This window comes from Lucilia sericata, unplaced genomic scaffold (assembly GCF_015586225.1).
Source record: "Lucilia sericata isolate MDLA Ls3-8-SP2 unplaced genomic scaffold, ASM1558622v1 Contig001234F_arrow, whole genome shotgun sequence".
In the NCBI taxonomy this organism is placed as follows: Eukaryota; Metazoa; Arthropoda; class Insecta; order Diptera; family Calliphoridae; genus Lucilia; species Lucilia sericata.
This window is the reverse complement of record NW_023995192.1, coordinates 81,665-96,502: the sequence shown is the minus strand read 5'-3', so window position 1 is coordinate 96,502 and position 14,838 is coordinate 81,665. Positions and strand designations below refer to the sequence as shown.

At 28.7% G+C, this 14,838-nt stretch overlaps 1 protein-coding gene across 1 annotated transcript; it reads right to left on the bottom strand.

Annotated features, from left to right (window-relative positions):
- Nucleotides 1–7,221: 7,221 nt before the first annotated feature.
- On the bottom strand, nt 7,222–12,280 carry LOC119610574 (fibronectin type-III domain-containing protein 3A). Its single transcript, XM_037965853.1, has 4 exons — nt 11,962–12,280; nt 11,586–11,898; nt 8,425–11,438; nt 7,222–8,301 (listed from the first exon to the last, which is right to left on the bottom strand). Exons 1-4 carry the CDS (start codon nt 12,031–12,033, stop codon nt 7,285–7,287), a joined length of 4,416 nt encoding a protein of 1,471 aa, XP_037821781.1. The 5' UTR covers nt 12,034–12,280; the 3' UTR covers nt 7,222–7,284.
- Nucleotides 12,281–14,838: the final 2,558 nt, after the last annotated feature.

Below are 14,838 nucleotides of genomic sequence, written 5' to 3'. Positions count from 1 at the left end.
TTTATTAAAATTTATCTGAAGACATATATTTCTACAAATTGTTAGTCTTAAGATATATAATATTGTAAAAAATGTATCTCCAGATATAAGTTTCTGCAAATTTTTGTCCCAAAACAAACATTTCTATAGAAATTTGCCGCATGATGAACAATTATATAGAAATTTGTCTTAAGACAAAAATTTTATTTGAAATTTGTCTCAAGGCATAAATTTATATATACATTTACCTTAAGATTAAATTTCTTTAAAAAATATATGTCAAGATATAGATTTTAATAAAAATTCATCTGAAGACACACATTTTATACAAACTTTTGTCTCAAAACACTTATATCAGTAAAAAAATGTATCTACCGACATAAGTTTTTGCAAATTTTTATCTCAAGACAAACATTTCTATAGAAATTTGTCTTAAGGGAAAAAGTTTTATAGAAATTTGTCTTAAGGGAAACAGTTTTATTTGAAATTTGTCTCAAGATTAAAATTCTTTAAAAAATGTATGTCAAGATATAGATTTTAATAAAAATTTATCTGAAGACATACATTTTAGAAAAATGTTTGTCTGTAAAAAATCTCCAGACATAAGTTATTGTAAATTTTTATCTCAAGACAAACTTTTCTATAGAAATTTGTTTTAAGAGGAATATATTTATTGAAATATGTCCCAAGATATAAATTTATATAGAAATTTGTTTCAAAACAAAAAGTTTTACTTGAAATTTGTCTTAAGACATAAATTTATATAGAAATTGGTCTTAAGAGTAAAATTCTTTAATAAATGTATGTCAATTTATAGATTTTAATAAAAATTTATATATTTTACAAATTGTTAGTCTCAAGACATATAATATCTGTAGAAAATATAACTCCAGAGATAAGTTTGGTGTAAATTTTTGTCTCAAATAAACATTTCTATAGAAATTTGTATCAAGACAAAAATTTATATAGAAATTATTTTCAAGACAAACAATTTTATTTGAAATTTGCCTCAGGACATATATTTATGTAAACATTTATCTTAAGATAAAAATTCTTTAATAAATTTAAGACAAGTTATAGATTTTAATAAAAATTTAACTGAAGACATGAATTTTATAAAAAATTTTGTCTCACATTATATACATAAGTAAAAAATTTAACTCCAGACATATGTTTTTTGTAAATTTTTATCTCAAGACAAACATTTCTATAGAAATTTGTCTCAAGAGGAAAATTTTTATAGAAATGTATATAAGGACATCGAGTTGTATAGAGATTTGTCGTAAGACATAATTTTCGGTAAAGTTTTACCAAGGATTAAACATTTTAAAGATATTTTTGTTAAATATTTGTGTTAAGATATAAATTACTGTAAAAAATTGTATGTCAAGATATTAATTCCAATAAAATTTGATGTTAAGTCAAATATTTCTATAGAAATTTGTCTTAAGACATAAATTCCATTAGAACATTGTGTGAAGACATATATTTCATTGTCTCAAGATATAAAGGGAATATTTTTATAAAAATTTTTCTTACAGCAAATAGACAATTGTCTCTAGACAAAAATTTCTTTAAAAATGTATATCAAGACATTAGGTTGTATAGAGATTTGTGGTAAGACATAAATTTCGAGTTGCATTTTGTTTGGAAACATAATTTTCTGTGAAAAGATTACAGTCAAATGTTTGTGTTAATACATTTCTGTAAAAAATTATATGTCAAGATATAAATTTGGTGTCAAGACATATATTTCTATAGAAATTTGTTTTAAGACATAAATTCCATTAGAACTTTGTATGAAGATATAATTTTTATAAACATTTTTCTTAGAACAAATAGACATTTGTCTCTAGACATAAATTTCTTTAGAAATTTATCTCAAGACATTTAGTTGTATAGAGATTTGTGGTAAGACATAAAATTCGAGATACATTTTGTTTGTAAACATAATTTTCTGTAAAAAGTTTAAAAATTTTAAAAGATTGTGTTAAGACATACATTTCTGTAAAAAATTATATGTCAAGATATAAATTTCCCGTAAAATTTGATGTCAAGACATATATTTTTATAAAAAATTTGTTTTATGACTTAAATTTTACTAGAATTTTAATTTAATTTTGGAAAAATTATGGAATTTACTTTTCGTAGTTATATGTTATGGAACTTAATGGAATTCTATGACAGAGAATTTTATAAAACTTTCACAATATTTTTCTTAAATAAAAACAATAATATGTTTAAAATAAAATTTTGCTAAAAATTAAATAGTAAATTATAAAAAATATAAAAAAATTGGATTCGCTAAGTTTGAGAATGAAAAAAAATTATAAAAAAATAATAAAAATTATAAAAAAATTATAATAAAATTACAAAAAAAAAAAACCTTTAACCATATAAAATACATCATCTTACAGTTTGTTAAACATATTTTTTTATACATATTTCTAACACATCATTTTTTATAAATCTAAATATAAAAGTTTCAACAGTTATATAAGTTTAAAAAAAAAAGAAAAATGATATTTAAGAAAAGACTTTTTACTAAGATTTATAATTGTATATATATATGTATATGTTTTTTTTTTTTAATATAATTAAATGGAATTTAAAAAAAAAATAATAATGGAATTATTTTTTAAGTTTTTTTTATCACTTTTATAAACTAAAATATTAAAAAAAAAGCTTTTAATAAATTCTTGAAATTTATAGAAATTTTGTTGTTTTATATTGTTTAACATTTAAATTTATAGTTTTTTATTTTTATATAGAAAAAGACGTGTCTATTAAGAAATTCGTTAGTTTAGTTGTTGTTTTTTTTTATATAATGGACAGATTTAATAGTTTTTTTTTTTTTTGTTTAAATTTTATATACTTAAATTATGTTTTTTTACTAGAATTCGTTATTATTTTTGTTTGTTTTGTTTTTAATTATTATACTTAATTTAAATATACTTTATACATATATAAAAGTGGAAAATAATGTTTTTTTTCTTGCAAGTACATAAAGAGAATATATTTTCTTTTTATTATTTTATAAATAAATTAGAAATTAAATTTTTTTTATAGAATTTATATAAATTTCTTTACTTTTATTTATTTATTTTAATAAAGTTTTTATTATTAAACAAAAAAAAAATTAAATAATTAACACCACTCAACTTTTAGGTTTTATAAAAGAAATATTATTATATTTTTATATAAACAGTTTAAACTTTAAAATTTGAGACAACAAAACTTTATCGGTTAAATAATAGGCCAATATTATTTAAAAATGGTCCTTTGCTTTTAAACTTTTTTAATATTTTTATATTATTATTAATATTATATTTTATTTTAATATTTATATGTAAGTATTATGGTTGAGTAGTGTTTGATTTATTATTTATTAGGGAAAATTTTAAAGTTTTGTTTTTATATATATATAAGACATTTATTTTTTATTTTAATGAATTTTCGTTTTTTTTATAAGTTTAAGAAAATATTTAAAAAAAATCTGGCTAAGTTGTAGTAAAAATATTTGTTTTTTTTTAATAAAGGGAGAGTTAGAGAAAGTTTTAGAGGAGTTTTAGAGTGTAAGAGTTTTTTCGTTTTGTTTTTTTAATTAACTCTTAATATTTTGCTTTTATAATTTGTGAAAAATATTTGAGTTTGTTTACAGTATTACAGAGAATAGTATAATTATAATTAAAAAGGGATTTAATTCGTTATTTAAGAGTTTTCATAACATTTTAAATAATAACAGTTGCTAATTGTGACAACAAGTCGATGAGAACAAATGGTCTTAAAGTTATTCCAAATTCGAGATTCTTTATCGTTCAAAATTTGCATATAAACTCGATTGAATCCTATAGGATAAAAAGGTTTAATCTTAATCTTGGTTTGTCTTAATAAATTGAAAGTGTTAGTTTTAGATTAGGCTTACTGTGATCCCAAATATATAAATTTGTCTCAAAAGCAAAATTTTTATAGAAACTTTATAAATTTCCATAGAAATGTTTTCATCGAACACAAAGTTTCTGCTCTAGGCATAAATCTTAATAGAAATTTGCCTCTTTGGATAAAAATTCTATAGAAATTCTATATCAAGACAAAAATTATAAAAGAAATTTATCTCAAGATATAATTTTTTCTAGAAATTTATCTCAAGACAAAAATTTTTAAAGAAATTTCTATCAAGACAAAATTTTGTCTAGAAAGTTATCACTAAATACAAATTTTTACACAAATTTCTGTAAAAATAAAAATTTCTCTAGAAATTCATCATAGAATTTAATTTTTTTCAGAAATTGATCTTAAGACATAAATTTCAGGCGAAATTTCTATAGAAATTTATGTCAAGACAAACATATTTAAAGAAAATTGTCTTAAGACAAAAAACTTTATAGAAATTTGTCTTAATGGAAACATTTTATTGGAACGTGTCACAAAACGATCAAATTTCTAATAAACTTAATATCAACACAAGAATTTTTATAGAAATTATCTTAAGACATAAATTTCAGGCGAAATATCTACAGAAATTTATGTCAAGACAAACATATTTAAAGAGAATTGTCTTAAAACAAAAAACTTTATAGAAATTTGTCTTAACGGAAACATTTTATTGGAACGTGTCACAAGGCGATCAGATTTCTAATGATGTTAATATCAAGACAACAATTTTTAAAGAAATTTGCCATCAGACATATATTTTTATAGAAATTTCTCTAGAAATTAATCTCGAAACAAAAATTGTTTAAAGAAATTTCTATTAAGACAATATTTTTAAAGAAATTAATGTCGAAATTATTAAAAAATTAGCAAATTTTCTAAAAATTTATCTCAAGATAAAAATTTCTTTAGAAATTTGTCACAAAACTTAAATTTCTATAGATATCTGTCTCGAGATTTACATTTTATATTGAAATTTGTCTTAAGCTATGTGTTTGTACAGGAAATTATGTTAAGACATACAGCATTTTGTATCAAGACATTATTTGTAGAGAAATTTGCTTCAAAACATCAATTTCTATAAAAGTTTTGACTCAAAACAAAAATTTTTATAGAAATTTCTTTTGTTCTATAGAAATTTTTAAAAGATTTTATCTGCGGACATACATTTGTAAAGAAAACTGTTGTAAAATATACATAAATTTGTGTCAAGACATAAATTTGTGCTGAAATTTTTGTCAAGACATAAACTTATTCAAAATTTGTGTAGAGTTATCAAATTTATAAAAATTTCTATAAATGTAAAAGAATTTTCAAAGAAAACTGTTGTAGTATGTATATAAATTTGTATCGAGACATAAATTAATGCTGAAATTTGTGTCAAGACATAAACTAATGCAGACATTTGCTTATCAAATTTATAAAAATTTCTATAGATGTTTAAAAAAATTTGTGTCAAGACATATATTTTTATAGAAATTTGTCTCAAGATAAAAAATTTTATAGAAATTTGTTTTAAGAGATGACTTTCATAAGAAATTTATCTTAAGACATACAAAATTTTTTGTCAAAACATAAATTTATGTAGATATTTGTATCGAGTTAGCAAATTTATAAAAATTTCTATAGAATTCCAAAGAAATTTGTGTCAATTTTTATAGAAATTTCTCTTAAGATAAAAATTTCTATAGAAATTAGCTTTAAGACATAAATTTCTATAAAAGTTTTGAAACAAAACAAAAATTTTTATAGAAATTTGTTTTGTTCTATAGAAAATTATATCAAGACAAAATTTTTAAAGAAAACTGTTTTAAAATATATATAAATTTGTGTCAAGACATAAATTTATGCTGAAATTTGTGTCAAGACATAAATTTATGCAGAAATTTTTGTCGAGTTATTAATTTTATAAAAATTTCCATAGATGTTTAAAGAAATTTGTGTCAAGACATATATTTTTATAGAAATTTGTCTTAAGATAAAAATTTCTATAGAAATTTGTTTTAAGACATGACTTTCTGTCAAAATTTGTCGAAATTTGTTTCAAGTCTTAAATTTTTCAAACCAAAAACATGTTAAAGAAATTTCTGTTAAGATAAATTGAAATTTGTGTTATGATACATTTTTTTTTTATTAAAATTTATGTCATGACAAAAATTTCTTTAGAAAAATGTATATTTTTATATAAATTTCTTAAAAAATTTGACTCATGACATGAATTTCTTAAGAAATTTTTACATAAGACATAAAAAATGTTCTGTCAAGACATTATTTTTAGAGAAATTTGTTTCAAGACATAAATCTCTTAAAACATTTATCTCAAGGCAAGAATTTTTATAAAAATTTGTTTAAAAACATAAAATTTCCAAGAAAATGTGTTCCATAACATACATTTCTATACAAATTTGATACAAGACATAAACTAATATAAAAATATTTATCAAGACATAAGATCAAGGTTCTAGAGCAAGCTCCTAGTAAAATTTTTTTTCACTAAGAAGAGAAATTATATTTAAATTTAACAATATTCATATAATTTCCTTTCCCGATCCTAGTTTTCAAAACTAATTTTAATTTTTTGAAAACTTAACATTTAACAACCAATCTTTTGGCCGCTTGTTCTTCTTGCTACATTCTTTCAGCAACTGTAGTTTAATATTTAAAACTTAAAATTAGGATCTCATTTTGTTATAATGTTTTTTTATCATTTAATTTGGGGCAGGATTTTCATTATAAAATTTTAAAATATATGTATATTTTTGTTTGTTTGTTTAAGCCTCTTACAACAAATAAAAGCAAATATCTATATAAATAACGCAATATTTATGTTTTTATGTATAATATTTAAGAGAAAAAACAAGCAATTAAATATGTAGTAAATAAAAAAACATATAGCAAAATATTCTTTAAACATAAAAAACGTTTGTAGGTAATAAAATCAATAATAAAGAAAAAAAAAAAAATACTGTAGATTTATATTTTGCAATTGAAACACTTATTCTGGAATGTTTTAGTTTTTCACTAAGGTAGTCGCGTATTATGTATGTATGTTTGTTTGTTTTAAAGTTTATATGTATGTAAATATGTGTGTATGTATATGTAAGATACTGAAACCCTTGATTTTTTTTCCTTTCGATTAAATTAAATAAACTTAAACCCCAATACATTGTAGTGTATATATGTATATATATAGATAGTTAGTATATTCAATACGTTTTTCTTACGAGATCTCTAATCAAGAATAATCTCTTTTGAAAACTCTAGGTTTGTTGTTGTCGTAAAATTTTCTTTTCTTTTTCGTTTTTTAAAAAAAAAAAAGAAAATCGCTGCAGTTTTATTGGATCCCAAATATATAAATTCGTTTTTAGAAACTTAACGCATAAACATTTTAACTAATGTGGCAAAGAGGAAAGTGAAGAATAAGAATGAAACCATAAAAATTACAGCCTTTTCTTGATCCGAGAAACGTTTACGATTGGAATAGACCGAACTGAGTTTGGTAACGAAACGTCTTAAAGCACCGGCATTTTGATTGTGAGCCCCACCGCCATGATGATGACCCAAAACATGTTGATGATGGCTGATGGCAGCCGTTGCAGCTTGCAGTAGAATGGGATTGTTGGCAAACAATTGATTGGCGCTGGCAGCCAGCAGAGAGGCAGCCGATTGTGGATTATTGGAACTGTTACTGCTGCCGCTTGTACTCGAGGCTGTGGCATTAAGTTGATTAGCGACATCGGGAAAACCATGATGATGATGGTGGTGATGATGATTGGGATCATCACAACCGGCAAAACTAGCCGCCAGTTCACTGGCCATACTGCCAATGGGTATAAAACCGATAGCATTGCTGCCAATCAATAGCGTATTGTTGCTCGGTGTATTATTGGCATTGGAATTCTGATTCTTACTACTACTGCTGTTTGAACTGCTACTCGAACTGCCAGCCGAAGCAGAGACGGAACGATGATGAAGATTTGTATTGGAATTTGAATCATTGCTACCACCGCCGTTACTATTATTATGATGGCCACTGTGTCTACTATTGTGATGGGAATGTAGGGGATTGTGATGATGACTATGTCCTCCCATATGGGAATGATGCGTATGGTGATGTGAATGACCATGACATGAGCCGGCGGCATGGTTAGCACTGCCAGAGGCTGCATTAAGGCCGGCAAACATTTGAGCTGCTGCATTGCCCAAGAGATTACCATCAATATCGTCTAGTGAAGGTATGAGTGGCACTTGATGACGGAATGGTGGTGTATATGCACCCAATAAATCTTCTCCATTGTTCGTAACACGAATGGGACACACGCGAAATTGGTATAGGCCACCTGGTTCTAAGTTTTCGATTGTAAATTTGGTCTCACTGCCACGGTATATCTGAAAAGTGGATGGAAAGTTTTTAAAATTATTTCAAAATCTTTAAGAATTTCGATTTTTTTTTTCAAAAATGTTAATTTTTGAAATCAATTTAAAATTTTTTTCAAATTTTCCAACACTTACCTTTTTAAATTCACCATCTTTGCCAATGGCATACTGCAGCATATATTCCACACGATCTGAGAAGGAATTCTTTGAATGTTGCCATTCCAGTGTCAGAGGCACACCCAACATTAGATTACCCAAACCGGTTAGAAAACTGGGAGTTTCTGGTAGCAAACCGGATGGTATTATGCCACCACCCGACGAAGAGCTGGATGGCGAACTACCACTATTTGCATTAGCAGACGATGTAGACGCAGAGGAGGCAGCTGATGGTAAATTTTGAGCAATACGAGGAGCTTTAATGCTATTCGGCAGACAGGCCGAGGTAGAGAATACAAATTCTTCTGAATACTCGCCTACGCCAGCACGATCGTTGCCGGCACAAATGCGGAATGTATAAGCTGTGCGTTCCTGCAGCTTATTGACTTTGCACATGCAATTGGTGCCAGAGTATACCACTTGGAATTCTTTAGCTCTTTGGACAAACATTTCTACATAGAATTTGGTAAAGTCTAAATTTTTGCCATCGCCCCATTTTAGTTTGATGAAATTATGACCCACACCAGAGCATTCCAATTTGGGCGGCGTTGGAGGTGAGGGCAGTGTAGTCAATTTGGCATAGAGAGAGTAGGGACCAGAGCCAATGGCATTAATGGCCTGTACACGGAATTTATAGGAAGTTTCTGGTTGTAAATTGGTGACGGTGTACTCACAGGCATTGTCCGAAGTCATGATGGTGCGCTCAGCATATTCGATGGTATAGTTGGTAATTTCTGAACCGTTGCATTCGGGAGAGGACCAACGTAATGTTGCATCGTTTGAAGTAAATTCCAAGTCTTTGATTTGAGGAGCAGATGGCACGGCGGCTGGCGTTTGGCAATTTACCAACGGTGACCATTTACTAACACCCGCCATATTGCAGGCATTAACACGGAAATAGTAATAAGTAAAAGGCATTAGATTACGTATATCCGCACTGGTCTGTAGACCCTGATAGCAAGTGTGAAATGCGGAGGAGGGAGGAGGTTGTGGTGTACTTGACTCGCTGTCATTTGACACGTTTGAGGCTGTGGCACTTTCTAGTCTATATTCTGCAATGGGGGCTCCTCCTTTATTCGCTGGTTCTTGCCAGGAAACATGTAATTGTGTAGCTGATTTGATGATGACCTTTAAAGATTCTGGGCAATTGGGAGCGGCGGCAGCGGAACTAAATTTAAACCAAGGAGACCAAGCTCCTGCTCCTATGCGATTAATAGCTCTCACTTGCACCTCATATTGATTGCCCGGCTGCAGATCTTTAATAACGCAATAGGCATCTTTGCCACGGTAAACACTGCGTGGTGTTTCCTGTTCCGAGCATTTACGCAATTGCAATTCAAATTCTAAAATGGGAGCACCACCATTATATTCCGGCTTATCGAGTCTTAAGACCGCAGCATAAGGCCCGGGCGGATTGTCATAGTAGGGTGAAGGTGGAGCAGCAGGTACTACAGCTTCAGAGGTAATGTGACTGACCTCCGAATAAGGGCTTAAGCCACCTGGTCCCTCGCAGGAAGCTCTCAATTGATAGGTAGTGCCAGGTTGTAAACGATCGCAAGAGGCCTCACAGTCAACACCTGTATATATACGATCGAACTTTTGACCGCCTGCATTAATTTCCAAATAATAACGTTGTATCTCAGCACCACCATTGTCCGTAGGCGGTTCCCAACGCACACGAAAGTGAGTACCATGAATTTTTCCCTTTGCATAAGGTTTTCCTGGACGTCCTGGACGTTCTGGTGCTGTCTTATAGGCCACCTCATTTGACCAAGCAGAGGCACCAGCTTCATTTTCAGCTCTTAAACGGAAATAGTATAAGGTGGCGCGGCGTAACTGACAACATTCGTATGAGCAGTCTTGACCATTGTACATATTTAAATAGCCATGGCCAGAGCCACGATCTAGCATTTGTAGGACATAAATACAAGTAGCACCATCTGACTGACGTCTTTCCCAAACCAGACGCAATGATGAAGAATTAAATGCTTGCAGAGTAGGAGGTTTTGGAGCTGAAGGAGGATTGCCCTGGGTACTAAAGGTACACACAGGCGAATAGGCCGAAGGTCCTACCTCATTTACAGCTGCCAAACGAAAATTGTAAATGGTTGAGGGTTGTAATTTGGTCATTATGTATTGTCTGCCTTTAGTCTTAACAGCTTCTACAAATTTACAAGCGGCCTCATTAACCACACGTGCCCCAGTCTTACCCTCATCATATTCCAAAAGATAATGCTGTATCGAAGAACCATTGCATAAGGGATTATTCCAACGTAAATGCAATGAATTCTTGGTGCACATTACCATACGAGGCGCTGCTGGACGATCTGGTTCACATGCTGGCGTTGTAAATTCTGTAGGCTCTGAGGCTGTACCATGTAAATGTTCATAGTGCACCTGTAAACGTACCACATACTCTTGGCCTGGCTTTAAATCTTGTACAATGCAATCATACGAGGAACCTTTATACAGACTTTTATATTTACATTCTTTTGCACGATCGCTTAGGAGGACATTGTAACGCAACTCACGCATATTTATCAACTGCAATGCGGATTCACTAATACATTGTGGTGCCTCCCAGACAATTTTGGCTGAACGTGATGTTATGTCAGTTACTTCAGGCTTTTGTATAGTCGATAATTGTTCAACTATTGAAGCCTGATAATCTTCTTCTTCATCACCGTCAGCACCATTAACACCTAAAGATAAATTATCATCACCTTCTTCAGAGGAGGCAACTGAAGAGGCTCCCTGTCTGTTATTATAATTAGAAACATTACCATTACGTTGCTGTTGTGGCTGCTGTTGTTGTTGTTGTTGATGTGTTTGTTGCTGTTGTTTGCGTTGATGATGATTGTTGTTGTTATTATGTTGCTGCTGTTGTTGTTGTTGTGACCTTAAAGATCCATTATTATTAGTATTGTGACCATTCATTTGTGGCTCTTGGCGACGGGGTGACGGAGAATGTGCTGGCGATGAAACAGCAGAACCTTTAAAAGTTAATTAATATTGATTATTCATAATATATTTGTGAGTAATAAAATCAATGTATGTGGTAAATTTAAATAAGAGTGATATAAAATATAGAGTATATATAATCAATTTAAAATATATTCAATAAATATCTAAAAACTTACGTTGCTTGTCCAGTTTTCTTAACAATTTGGTATGCTGTCTCTGAGTTCTTTCATCCTTGTGATAGTTATTACTAGGTGGCGATGGTGAATGATTGGCGGAATGTGATGCTGGTGAATGTTGCTGCTGTTGCTGAGAAGTATTTCCCACTGATGACGTCTGCTGCTGTTGAGGTTGTGGTGTACCGGCTTGAGGCGGTGGTGGCATATGACCATGAGGTCCTACCTGATAAGGCCCAGGACCTTGACCGCCAGCTCCCGGAGGAAAACCACCCGGTATAGGTGTATAAAAGTGTGAAGTACCATTAGTTGTTAGCTAGAAATATAAGAAAAATTTAAGAAATTATTTTAGGTTTTCAAAAAGAATAATATAAATTACTTTAACTAATACTGGTGCTCCGGAGGAAACTTTTAAATGTATACATTTCGGAGGATTATCTTTATTTTCCATTATTTATTAATAACTAAAATGCTGACGTGTGCAGCTGTTTTAAAAAATATTTAGAACGATTCTATTGTTTCGTGTGGTTTTAACAAATAACTTTTGCAAAATGAAATATGTCCACGTATTTTGTTGTTTTTTTGTTTCTATCTTAAACTTTCTTATCAATAACTTGTTTTATTGTTTTATTTTTAAAAAAGCCCGAAATGTTTTGTTAATATTGATTTTTTTCATCTGTTAATGATAATTAAATAAAAATGTAAACAAATACTTCTTCTTCGGCGAATGCTACTAAATGATCATTCACCACAAACTAATAGCACATTTGAGCGTAACAAAAAGAAGTTATTTTTGCAATTGGCACCACAACTACTAGCGACAATGAGTTTAATAACATATTTTTTGGATAACGAAGAACACGATATTTAGCCAAATCTGGTGTGATTTTCTCCATCACATCTGGGATTAGTGTCCTGAATTTTGAAAAAAACACAATTTTTGACACTCTATAGGCGTTTTAACAGCGCCAAGACAACAAGACAACTCATCTGAAAGTCCTTGCTGCCATCTTTAAAATCTAACATTTCTATTTGCTTCTACGTATAACGGATTTGCCTTTAAATATAACGAAATTATTGTACAACAAGTGCTCTCTGTGCAACAAAACACTATATATTAGGGTTCTATAGTTGAAACGAAAAGTCGACTTTTTGCATTTCGACTTTTTTCGACTTTTTTCATTTAAATAAAACTCGTCTTTTAGACTTTTCGACTATAAATATTTTATAAATAGTCGACTTTTCGACTTTTTCCGACTTTTCGACTTTTTTCGACTTTTTTCGACTTTTTCGACTTTTCGACTTTTTTCGACTTTTCGATTTTTTCGACTATTTGACTATTTTCGACTTCTTTCTACTTTTTTCCGACTATTTTTTGACTTTTTTCGAGTTTTTCCGACTATTTTAGAGTTTTTGACTTTTTTTCCACTTTTTTAAAATTTTTGACTATTTTTGACTTGTTTCTACAATTTTCGATTTTTCGACTTTTTCCGACTTTTCGACTTTTTTCGACTTATCGACTTTTTTCGACTTTTCGACTTTTTCGACTTTTATTTACAAAGTCGACTTTTCGACTTTTTTCACAGACGATAGTCGAGTTATCGACTTTTTTGGAACAAAATAGTCGACTTCGACTTTTCGACTTTTTTCGACAAAAAGTCGATTGTTCGATTATTCGAAAGTCGATTTATAGAACCCTACTATGTATGTAATAGGAACAAAAAATTTGGCATCACTTACTAACATTAGTGTAGTACAAAATAATATAAACAATAAATAATATTGAATAATTGGTATTTGAATGTGTTTCGTATATGGTAAGTATGAGTGAATACTGTTACTTACAAGTATATTTAAAATTAATGGCTTTTTAAAGATTTTAAGCCTCATATTTTTTTATTTTTTTTTGGCTCAAAATGGTTTCCTACGAATGTCAAGCTAACAATTAATAAAATGATATATGAGGAAACAAAACTGCAAAACAACTATCACTACTTGCAGTACAATAAACTGCAGAAATGTGCATATGAATGGTAGATATGAACATTAGGGTGGTTCCGTTTGCATGGAGAAGATAAAAGATACTGAAATTTCCACCGAAAATGAAAGCTAGTTTCGTTTCTAAATATTACTTTCCTAAGGTCAATATTTGTTGATCTAGGTTAAAGGATCAAAAGATCTTTTTTTTTCAAACTTTTGAGCGAGTTCAAAAATATTGAAAACTCACCAAATATTGTATCAAGGACAAAGGGTATCTTAGAAAGAACCATGTTTTCTTTTTCGATAGCAACATCACTACTATATTTTTACTCCATATAAACAGGGCCAACCTAATGTACATATAAATAAATAAATAAATGAAAGAGTTTCAATAAAACATTATATAATTTTCATGATGACAGCTAACATATTGGCTTTTAAAAAAATCCATTGTAGAGTTTATACGACAAGCTCAGCCATTAAGACAACAACTTTTTAAAAATCTCCATAAAGTACTTATGAGGAAAAATATGAATGTTTCCAAATATTTATTATGTGATTTGGTATTTTTGGGAGACTGGGGATTATTATTTTTATTATTATTGCTTTTTCCATTGTTATTTAGGAGTTAGTTATAGTTGTACATACTAAAATTCATAAATATAATTCATACGATTATTATTATGTACATATGCATGTATGTATACATGTATATATAAATGTATTTGTATGTAGAGACAATAAACATTTGAGACACAATTCTTAAAGTTTCTGTATATGAATTGTTATACAATAAATTGAAAATTGCATATAAAGGCGCCATTAAAATGCGGCATAAAATTTTTACAGATTTTGGTTGTTTTTTTACTGTTTCTTTTTTTTTTCTTTTTTTTGTGTTGGATTGTTAAAAATTATAGATTGCTGCAGATATTTGTAATACATTTGTATTGTATCCAGTGGAAAGAAAGACGTTAGTTATTCTTCAATGGAAAGATAATGGCCACCAAGCTTTTTATTTTATATTTAAACATAAATTTTTGGTCTAGAATAATTTCAAATAATAAAAAAAAAAACGTAGCATCAAATATGAGAAAAAAAGAACTGCTAACAAAAAAGACAACTCAATGCCAATTTGTGCTTATATATTTTTATTTATTTTTTTTCTTTGAATTATGTTAAGTTTCTTGATTTTTTTTTCTTATTGCTTAACGAAAAACCATATCATGTTGCCAATTTTAAATTAAGCCCTGCCTCTGTTTTTTTTAAAGGTTATACA